General features: G+C 31.8%; 1 protein-coding gene across 2 annotated transcripts; it reads right to left on the bottom strand.

Moving 5' to 3' along the window:
* Nucleotides 1-240: 240 nt before the first annotated feature.
* Nucleotides 241-12,285, bottom strand: LOC140437402 (uncharacterized). 2 transcript variants are annotated; one of them, XM_072526914.1, is made up of 3 exons: nt 12,132-12,285; nt 11,838-12,074; nt 241-7,677 (listed from the first exon to the last, which is right to left on the bottom strand). In XM_072526914.1, exons 2-3 carry the CDS (start codon nt 11,992-11,994, stop codon nt 7,250-7,252), a joined length of 585 nt encoding a protein of 194 aa, XP_072383015.1. In that variant the 5' UTR covers nt 11,995-12,074; nt 12,132-12,285; the 3' UTR covers nt 241-7,249. The 2 variants fall into 2 exon arrangements, with proteins under 2 accessions (XP_072383015.1, XP_072383014.1); XM_072526913.1 differs by having other exon boundaries at nt 12,128-12,273.
* Between the last annotated feature and the right edge of the window lie 84 nt (nt 12,286-12,369).

Genomic DNA, 12,369 nt, shown 5'->3' with positions numbered 1-12,369 from the left:
ATACTCATTATTAGAAAATAGTACTTTTTGTTTGTTTGTTTTGGAAGACGTGTTAAGCGAATGATTTTAATTATTGCAAATTGAATTTCTTCATCTTGTTGTTACTTTGAACTGATTTACCGAAATGGAAATTTGTTTTCTATGTAATGTAATTCTTTGGGTAGTTTCACTTATTCGTTCTTGATGTATTGTTTTATTTAATTCCTCTCTACTTCCCACTGACTTCAAATAAAACGCTAGTTAAAATATATATATCAACTTTATTATATCTCTGTTTATAATGTACATTTAAAATATGTATATAAAAATAGACATAGAACAATGATATGCATACATCACAAATTTACAAAGCTAACACAACAGTCAAATTAATAATAAAAATATATTTATATAGACCAGTCTCCACCAAAAATTGGAAGGAAAAAAATAAAGAGTTTTTCATATAACTCTTAAGGCCGTTAGAGCAAGTGTATCTTAAAATCCCTTTTCCAGCACCTCACTGAAGTACCAAAAAATAAGAATTTCAGTATGTAACGAAAGCACATGGTAATACACAATTAAGTACAGCATATACCAGTACCAATATCAGGAAGATTTCTTCTAGTAACTAAAAATTGTTCGCATCGATATACAAAAAAAGTACTTTGTGAAAGTATCCTCACATTATATTCAGAACACTAATTAGTACCATTCAATAATATTTATATTGTGGACTCAAGGGGTAAAAGTTACACGTTTGGCCAGAGTTAAATGCAAAAATAGTTAGTAAAAACCACAGTCTATTGAATGACACTGTGATCCAAGCTCATATCTCAAAAAGTGCTGTCTTGTGGCAAAAAGTTATTATTATCATTAAACTATAATTTAACGTTTACTTATTGTTTAAATATAACGTTTTAATTTGTCAATAGTATTTTATTATAGAAAGGCAGAGTTTATAATCATAAAATATAATAACGCAGTTGTAGTATGATAATGTCTGGTGAAACAACCACCAACAAAATTGACCATGTCTTGATAGAAAAAAGGGCTGCAACAAGCAAACAAGATGTAAAGAGCCGAAGAGAAGTATGCTGCGGATCTGACCATCTCCTAGAGAGATAAAGTACAGTACAGATAAAATACAGATTCAGAATTCAAAGAAACAGGAGGGACAGACAGCGACAAACAACAGAATAACTAGATATACAAAAATTGAGACAGCAAGATATCAAACAGAACTATGAGACAGAAATAACACAAACACTGACAAATACAGGCAGTCTAGGCACCGAAGATCATAGGCAAAAAAAAGATAATGTTTAAATGACGAGTGTAAAATGGCCATACAGAAAAGAAATGAAGAATACAAGAAATATATGGAAACAAGAGCAAGCTACGAAGTAGGAAGACGGACGGCAGATAAAATATGCCGAACAGAGAAAAGAAAACACGAAAACGTTAATATACTGAAAATGGAAGAAAATCTCAATCTAAAGCAATGATATAAGAAAAGCGTAAAGATATCTACGCAATTTAAGAAAAGGATACAAACCCCGAACAAATCTATGGAGAAATAAAAAGGACAAATAATCAGTAATCCAAAAGAAATAAAATCAGTCTGGAAAACCTATTTCCAAACTCTTCTAGGGACGCAAGAAAAAGAAGAGCATAAGGACATTCATCACATTGAGACACAGAAAATATAGAATTCCGACGATGGAAGAGGTAAAACAAGCAAAACGCGCACAGAAGAATAACAAGGCTCTATTTATAGACAACGTCCCCTCTGAGCTATATAAATTAGGTGGGGAACATCCAGTAAGACAAATGTATATGCTTATGTACAAGATTTGGAATGATGAAAAGATCCCTAGGTCCCTAGCGTATGGAAAACCGGGATTATATGCCCAATCTATAAAAAAGAGGATACACTGAAATGCGAAAATTATCGCGGCATAACCCTCTTGTGCACAGCGTACAAAGTTTTTACTTATACTAAATAAACGACTCCAACAACTAAGTGAAAATATTGTCGGGGAATATCAAACCGGTTTCCGACAAGAAAGATCTACAACTGATCAGCTATTCTACAGCACTGGAAAAATATCTTCAGATTGGCTCAAATCAACTTTTGTCACCTTACCCAAAACAGCTAATGCATCTAAATGTGACGATTACCGCATGATAAGGTTGATGTCTCACATATTAAAAACGTTCTTGAGAGTCATAGACACCCGTGTATAGAAGAAGTGCGAGCAGCAAGTAGACGACACTCAATTCGGGTTCAAAAACGAAGTAGGAACTCGAGAGGCTTTCACAGAGAGCCTGTGATATGGATATGGAAATATACGCCTGCTTTATAGACTATCGCAAAGCTTTTGATTGCGATCAACAACAGAAACTAGCAGCAACGAGTATAGATGAGATGACTTTTGAATTATCACAGAACTGTATTTGCATCAAATAGTTCAAGAATGGAGAGCAACATGTCGGAGGGGATAGCCATAAGAAAAAGTGTACGCCAGGGATGTATACTGTCCCCACTTCTCTTTAACCTGTATTCGAAAAACATCTTCACAGAGGCTCTTCAAGGTAATAGCGCAGAAATCATAATCAACGGCAAAACAATTAATACAAGATATGCCGATAATACAGTCGTTCTTGCCAGCAGCCTGTCAGGACGACAGAAATTATAGACAACATTACAGAATATATCGAGCGTTATGGCCGAAGTTTTTAACAGAATGCAGAAGAACAAGGAACTGATGACAACGAACACAGGGCGTAAACTAACGTACATTGGGCATGTAATGAGGGGACACAAATACGAAATACTGGTTGGTCATTGAAGGAAAAATTCAGGGGAAAAGGTCAAAAATAAGAGAAGACACAATTGGCTTAATGACCTGCGATGTTGGCTCGGCAAAACATTGACCGATATCTTCGGGAGCCGCTATTTCGGCGCAATAAGAATAAGAAGATTTTTACTGTTAAAACACTATCATTATGGATTTAAACTCAGAAGATAGGGGGGTCCAGATAGGGAATACAAAAGATTCAAATGTAGCATACGAAATTATGTGCAATTTAATTACATAAAATCTCACATAAAAATAATTTTAAATATGAATTAACAGGTTTTCTTGAGTTCTCGTAGTTATACAATAAAAAACGCATGTTAAAAATACAACTTAGTCATATTCTTCTGAATATCATTATCAAATTCATGATCTCGAAAGCACTTTGATCTCTTGGATTCTAGGCTCCATATATGTACTTTGTATACTGTATTAAAGTTTCAAAACTACATAATTAACGTACTTCCTTCCACAGAACTCATATTAGGGCCAAATAGCATACACTGCTAACTGAAATTGATGCCAAAATATTGAAATGTAAACTCGCAATATGTAATGACCACCTACATATTTACAATTCTTCAAATGCTCTATAGTATACGATACATATTAGTCAAATGACTCAAATACAGTTAGCATATATGCTTAGTAGTTAGAAAAAACAGCTGAATAATAAATTCTGGTTTAAAATATCTTATATATTTATAGGGTTTTAAACAATCCATAGTTGCCATATTAATAGGTGCCAAGCATAAACTATTATAGCTAATTATTTTTCAAGTAACTCTTATTTTTAGTTCATATATTCAAAATATTTTAAATTTAAACCTTTTTAGTAATATGTCATTTCAAGGGTGTTTTCAAATAAAACAAACAACGGTGGTACATACTTAATAAAACAATACCTTGAACTGCGTCACACAGATTCCTATTACAAGAAAACTCCATACAAATTAGCAATGTAAGCTACGAAATATGTTCCACTGGCCAATAACTACCCTAACATAATATACGAGCAAATACGAGTAATGAAAGCTGCCAAACGTCTAAAGTAAATGATTTAGTTAGAAAGATTTCGATTCATCATCATTATTCTGGCTTTACAACCTGCGTGGGTCCTAGCCTCCTCAAGAATTTCTCGTCTGTTGGGCGTGCAAATTCTGCGGTTTATCTCTGCAGTAGTGTTATTTTCAGCGGTGACGAGCGCTTCCAGGTATACAAATTCGTTAAATGCTTCGATGACTTAGGTTTCTATAAAAAAAGGTGGTAGGATTTGTGGTTGCTTGCTTATTTTCATGTACTTATAATGTATCATTATAATAAATAAAATATATAATACAGATATACTTTCATATATTATCTACAATCTATATTTCATCGACATCTAATTAATATAAGCCGTTAATACTAATAGATACTGACTGATGGTAGCATCAGCCTCTGGTTAATATAATTTCTGGTAAAAAAAAATGTAGCTTTTGGCCTCAATTTTGACACATTATTTATTCATATCCTAAAGAAACTATGATCATACCAACTTTCAAGAAGCTCAGTCTTCCCTATAAGAAGTTATATGTAACTTTATTAATTAATCACAGATTCAATATGGTTCTTTATTGGACCAAGAAGAACTTAAGATGTACCAAGTTTCAAGACTAGGACTTTTCCTTCAAGAGGAAATCTCTTATTCCTCGATAAATGGAAAGACAACCACATGACTTCAAAGACCTCTGCGCTCCTTAATGATACCTTTACCTTTATACTTTTTGATAGATAACTTCGAAAAAGAGAGTAAGGAGAAATGGAAGAATTAGAAATCAACGAATAATGGCCAAAGAAGCTCAGAAGTACAATAACTAAATCTCGGTCGGAAATAACGAAAAAACATTACGACAAATTAGTAAGGAAAACTTGCTCTTCAAATGAACCAACACTCATTTTAAAACATAAAGAAGATCTACATTGAATGATAGCAAAAATAAAATAAAATATTGTGGCGACACATTTTGTCGCCACATTGCTTCCCCTCCGAAACAATGTGCCATGGTCATTTCCACATGGTCATCAGTTCCTCCTCGAATATCAGGAAAAAGCAGAACTAATGCGCCTTGACAATGGTAAGTGTTGTCTTGCCGAAACGTCGTCAAAACAATTCTGAAAACCAAAACTATTCAACGCGATGTCCAACCCGGAAAGCCACAGAAATCACATATAACTCCCGCAGAAACCTCAAATCCAATCTAGCTTATAGGTCTATAATTTGCAAATTCGGTAATGTCTTCTTTTTTTCATTATAACAATATTAGCATTTAGTCAATGCAACGGAATTTTTCCCATGACATAAGCATTTGTTAAATATAATTTTTAAGGCTTCTATAAGTTTTTGACTGCCTTCTTTTATCGCCTCTATTAGAATACCATCCTCACCCAGTGCTTTGTTATTTGTCATCTCCTTCAAAGCTGATATAATCTTATATTCTGTTATATCAGGGATATCGTCTAACGAAAATTTCTAAAAATACAGTTGTTTGTAGAATAACTCAATTTTCTGTTAGATCACATTTGTGTTTGTGACAATATTTTTTTTTCGTTCTTATCATCCCGAAAGATCATTATATCCCGAATAATATCTTTTCTACTACTTATTATAAAGCAAACTGCATTCTTTGTTTTTCCATCTGGGCTTGCCCAGGAATATCACATTTTTCAAAGAACATGTTCCTAACATATACAGGGATGAGTGCCTTAAGAAGAGGCAAAATAACGCAAAAGATAGAAAACATAATACGTTGTAAAATAAAAAGAGATGAAAGTAGTAGAGGTGAGAAATTATCGATATAAACCTATAATTTACTTTACATTACATTAGAATTTTCGAAAATTTTCCACCTTTAGACGTCAGCTTATGAGCTGGTTGACTTGTCATAGTAATACGTATCACGTAATGTAAGTAAAAGCAGTTTAAGTAGGAGTATTTTTTTATCCAAAATTAAAGTATTGATCAATAATAAACTATGATTTAAGACGTCGCATACACTCTTCTCAATACAGAATTATCATAGCTTGTTATTCTGTATTCGTCAACACAGAATTAATTATCACATTACTACTAATTAAACTGTTTATTTACATTTGCTTTATTGCCTTCAATCAGTTTTTACTTTATGCGAAATTTAAAAAATGTTAATGTTCGACGTCATACTTGTAATATTATGACTGAAGTCAACTAGCTCATAAGCTAACGTCTAAAGGTGGGAAACTATCGATAGTCCTAATATAATGTAATGTAAATTAGAGTTTTCTATCGATAATTTCCCACCTCTACTAGTTTCATCTCTTTTTATTTCACAACGTATTATGTTTTCTATCTTTTGCGTTATTTTGCCGGTTCTTAAGGCACTCATCACTGTATATCATGATCATGTACCGAATTTTGACATCTCGCAACTTGCATAAGTTTTCATTTTGAATATTTTTGCAAAGAATATTTTATTGGATTGATATCATTTAAATAGGTGTTTGAGGATAGATGATTGTTAATTAAGGAGCTGGTACTTCGTTGATATATTTTAGTAGAAAAAGTGTACTGCAGAGTTTATTTGGCCATTGCCATTAGATAGAATATTTCAAATATTTTGCTGATACAAAGGAGTACCTATGTGTGTCATTTTTATAAATGGGAAAATAAATATTTTGATTGTGGATAGGGCTGTCCCTTTTTAAAAGCACTTTTGTATATTGTTGGCACACAATTATGTTTATTTTCTTTTGACCACCTTTATATCTTGAATATTTTTATATTGTTTTACTTTTCCTCTTTTTTCATACATCTCATCATTATCAATAATATTGATTTTGTTACTATCAGCTACATATTTCACCTATTTTTTTTTTAGAATATTTTGCCATAAAGATTTCTTCAGAAATACTATTGTTAAAATACTATTTCTATATTTCGTTAAATTTAAAATTACCAAAATATTTTAATGTATCAATGCAATATTAAAAAAAATTGAAATTAAAGTCATAAAAAATACAATTAAGATTCGTAAAATATGTAACAATTATTAAGAATATATGTTTATAGGACATATTTTATATTCATGTATAAACGGGTCTATATGGAGGACTAAAATATTCTTTTTTTACATTACCTATCAGAGAAAACTAATCTTATTAAATCAATATTATCCTTATTAAATCATACTTTCTCAGCAAAAATATTGATCGTCATTAGACTTTAAAAGCATGTTACCTATACTTACATATAAAAATTAACACAAATAAAACAACAGGAGTTATCACAATCCATCTTTATCATGTTATCAAACCCAATCAACTCTTTTACAGCTCTCCTAAAACTTCAGTCTTGATATTGTAAACCAGAATTTAACAAAAATTACCATACTTTAATCCAAAACAGCCCTCAGACTAAAATATGCAAAAAAGCACATTGCATAGTTGAATAGATCCTGAGTAGGTATATCAAAATGTCTTCTATCATCCTTCTTTATCCAAAAATAATTAACCAGGTAAGATACGCCTGCTGCCAAGCCAAAATAATTTTCTTCAGTAAATGAAAGCCACAGAAGAACTCCACAATTTAAAAATAATATACCATCTAATAATTCTAGGTTTGTAGAATTGCTATTTGATAAATATGAAACAACGGGTATAAGAGGAATGATCATGTTAGCTAAGGCTACCTCATAAGTATATTGAAAAATATCATATTGAATCCATAGTGTTGAAACTATGAATGGAAGCACAATTGAGTCTTGTAAGAGTGTTGTTATTTTGTACACTTTATTTGCATCAGGTCCATAAGAAGGGTTTCCTAAAAGAGAAAAAACTACAGATTTCACAAAATTTACTAATAAAATTATGACTTGTTTCATTGTTACCAATGATAGGAAAAAATATGAAATCAGCAACTCTATATTGTTATGGTAGTGTTTCATAAATTTGAATACTTCGTAAAATAAGTGTAACTAACATTTACCATACTTATCTAGTGTTATGGCAAAAGTTGGAATATCTTAATTTTAAAAAATCTTTGTGTAATATATCAATTCGTAACAATACCTTATGCTGACAAAGGTTTCATGTCTGTTAGTATGGTTTTTATGTTTGTATGGTAAAAATATTTATTTAATTTTTAACCATTAACAAAATTTCCAATCAAGAATAATAATGGAAAAGTGTAAACCTAGCATTATGATTCACTCTTAAAAAATAAAGCAAATACTTAATTAAAATGAATAACCCATTTAGTACCATTCTGAAACTTTTAACAAAAGTTTTTAGTAATAAGAAATATTAATCTATAACTGTAAAAGAAGAACAATCATGCACAATACGAGTGTATATTCATTGACTGATTAATAACTTTCTATTTTTAAATAACAATATAACAGGTGATTAAATGAAACGGAACGATTTGGCAATGCTGTTGACAAAAAAAAATAGAGAAGCCGCGGGCTTGCGACGTAAACGTTGTGAATCTAGATAGTGGAAAGTTTAGTTATCATGGAGAACTGGTCAGGTGAACAACGAGCATTTGCTGTGAAGATTTATTACAAAAATGGTAAAAGTTTTGTGAATGTACACATGAGCGTTTGGTTTACATTACCATTTGCCACCCTGCGCTCCATTCAGTCTAACAAGGCTATTCAGACCTGGGTAAGGAACTTTAAAAGTAGTGGTTCAACGTCACAGAAAAGAGGTGGCAGTGTCAGAACTTCTCGCACACCACAGAATATTGATACGGTGCCAAACTCTATCCTGCACATCCTCGAAGACCCCTTATGACAACGAAGTTTAAATCTAGAATACCTATACCACTACGAGCAGAATTTTGCATGAAGATCTCCAGTGGCAATTACATAAAAGACCCCTACATTCAGAAAGGGTAACTGTGTGGTGTGCAATTTATTTTTTAGAGGAAGAGGATGGGCAAGCAGTAACAGTAAACTCTGATCTATATGTGCACATGTTGAATATTTTTTTTTCAGCAATCAAGAATTACAGAAATGAACACATGACCTTTCAACAGGATGGTAAAACATGTCACACATCACTAGTGTCAATGGATTTACTAAGATCATTCCCTGGTCGCCTTATGAGTAAAAACAGAGATATTCCCTGGCTACCTCATAGTTTCTGGACCTCTCCCTATGCGACAAATATCTTTGGAAGTATTTTCAAAGTAATCCCCCAAGAACTATTGAGACTTTGAAAGAACGGATACACAAAGAAGTGGAAGCAATACCTCAAGAAATGTTACTTGATGTTGTTAACAGCTTTGTACCATGATTGCAAGGATGTATCCAACAAAATGGAGGCCACCTTTCCAATATCATAAAAAACTGAATATTTCTTCACTTAAACATTAATTTCCATCTGTGTATGTAAGTTATTTTTATTAAATTTAATAAAAAAATATTTTTTCAGTTTTTGTTTGTTAGAAATCGTACCATTTCATTGAATCACCTTGTATAAAAAACATAAAATTTTAAAATCAACATTTAAACATTTTTTTAATGTGTTGATAAATTGTATCTGTATAATTTTTGTCTGCAGCAGTAAATCTATTCAGATATTAAAAATGAGTGGTATAGACATAGTCCATTAGCTAAGCTAGGGAATATTTTGACATATTCATTGTCCTAAACATATAACACAAAAATTTCTATCTCTTAGTATTAATAGCTCAAATATCCTTACTATTGCAGACAACTTTAATTAAAAAAGAGTAATAATCATGAATAATGGGAGTGTATATTCATTAATTTTCATCAAAAACTTCCCATTTGTAAATACTAATCATAAGCAACTATACAATTTCAAAAATAAACTTTTGTTGTAAATGATGCAGTTTTATTTTGTTAATAAACTGCTTGTGAAGATTTTTTTGTTTAAATATTGGTTATGAGCACAGGTGCTTGATGGTATAGTAATTTCAAGCCAATGCCAGTGGATTAAAATTAAACCAAAAGCAGCAAAAATTACTAAATTACTAATATACTACAGAGTTGGGACTGGGATCAGCCAACCAAGTAAGGAACTATTGTGTTGTATGATTCTGATAATATATAATGAATATGTCCAAATGTTCCTAAGCTCAATACGACTTTTCATCAGCTGCCATGTTTTTTGTACAGACAGATTTGACAATGATGTATATCTTATATGTCATACATTTATAAATTTATAAAGAAATATTTATTAAATAAGTATTTTTTAGTTAATAAAGAAATAAAGGCTTTAGAAAATTTATAAAATAATATATGCATTTGTCTTTAAATGATCTAGAGCATGTATCACTCTTACATATTCCATAAGGGAGATGTCTCCTGGTGACTTATCCACCTTCCTAGAAATGGCAGGATGGGCAATGAGCTAAGGGCGACAGCTCCCTGGGAGGATGCACAATGGGTAAATTGTGGTCTAAGTGCTGTGGAACTTAACTCGCCCTCCCTACTCTACAGATACATATTACCCATAAAAACACTGTTTTGTTGTTACTTATCGTACAGGTATCATATTCGTAATTGATTAAAAAAATTCATTTGCTAATTGTGGCACTTTATTTATTTCAGTGACTAGACTTTCTTTGGTATTTTTTATAATAATTATCTATATTGGTTGACACAAATTTAATCATCAATGACCAAAACTTCGAAGCAGTCAAAGAGTTCATATATCTAGGGACATCGGTTAACCCCAATAATAACACATCTGAGGAAATAAAAAGGCGAATAATAATTGCAAACAGGTGTTATCATGGTCTATCAAAGTACTTAGCTAACAAACGTTTGTCTCAAAAAACTCGTATAAGGCTGTATAGAACACTGATAGTCCCCGTTCTCACATATGGATCAGAGGCATGGACGTTAACGAAAACAGATGAATCCGCTCTATCCATTTTTGAAAGAAAGGTGCTACGCAAGATATTCTGAGCGGTCTGTGAGAACGGAGTATGGAGGCATAGATATAACTTTGAACTGCAGAATATCTACAAGCATACATTTAGTGGTAAAGATATTACCACTATAATTAAGCGAAACCGCCTGCAGTGGGCAGGACATGTAGCCCGGGACCCTGAGTCAAACATGATAAAAAAGATTCTAACAGCGCAGCCCGTAGGAATGAGAAGACGGGGTAGACCAAAGCTAAGGTGAATGGGGAATGAGGGACAGAATAGAATGGCGTAGAAAGCTTGAGAAGGTCGAGGCCCTCTAAGGGCTGTAGCACCAAGATGATGATGATGATCTATATTATTTATATTACTAACTTAACCCGTTTGTTTACAAAATGTCTGTTCGAAAAAAATGGCTGACACTATTTTTTGATGAAAAGTCCTCTAAACCAACTATACTATATTGTTACAAATTTTATACTATGAAATCTGTCAATCTTATCAATCTATGTCAACAATGATTGCATTACATTGCATATAGTAATTAAATTAAACATGTATCTAGTTATACTCTTAAGTACAATAATCATAGACAAAGTTTTGTAACAAGTATCCTTGTAATACTATCAGATATTTTAGGTGTTATATATGAAAAATATCTTCAATAACGAAAAACATGAGACTTCACTCCTAAATTTCAACTTACTATCATTAACTCAGGTATTTTGCATTTTACTGACACTAAATTGACCTAAGGCATCTGTCAAACTTCCTCCGAATTGAACTATCAGGAAACATATTAAATTACAACTGTAAACCCTCATAAAATCATATACATAAATAGTGGTGTCCCAAGAATTGTACTAAAAATATACTATAATGAAAAATAAACTTGCTCGTTTTGTTCTATATGAACACATGTAGTTTAATGAGACAATAAAACAAGTTGATACACTGCCAACTATCATTAGGACAAACTGTCTATTGTATGCACTACTATATATTTATTTTTAGTTTAAAATAATTTCAGATGGCTCAATTAGTAATTTTATAAGGATATATACATAGAGTCTTACCCCATCTCCACACTCCCAGTAAGGAATTAATCAAAATAGAGGCATATGAACATCTTGCATATATTATTGATTTTGCACCAAGATAACAATAAATGCTCGTACCAGCTAAAACAATGTGTGACAATGCTGTGGAATAGCTTGTAGACATAATTTTCATATAAAAAAATCCATCAAAATATATCCAAAAGAGCTAGGTCGGGATAATTTATAGGTTATGATAATTGTTTTTCTATTTCCCTAAAATTTTGAAGTATTGTATTAAAAGCAGAAATTTTGTAAATAAAACTTACTTACCTATGAATACAGACAGTAAGTTTCCAGTTCGTAACACTACAAAGGATTTTTAGGGAAAGGAGCTAAGATTCTAAAAGTATTGGGGACAGGAAAAATAAAAACAATAAATTGTCAAATTATGTCATTACCAATAACGTATGTCATTAGCTTCTTCTCTGCTTCTGCTTCCAGCCTTCCAATTACATGAATTTCTTTTTTTCAAGCAACAAGAGTTGACTGTTGACATCTGACATGACAT

This window comes from Diabrotica undecimpunctata, chromosome 3, assembly GCF_040954645.1.
Source record: "Diabrotica undecimpunctata isolate CICGRU chromosome 3, icDiaUnde3, whole genome shotgun sequence".
NCBI lineage: Eukaryota > Metazoa > Arthropoda > Insecta > Coleoptera > Chrysomelidae > Diabrotica > Diabrotica undecimpunctata.
The sequence above is the reverse complement of the archived record's forward strand: the minus strand, read 5'-3'. Positions and strand labels throughout refer to the sequence as shown.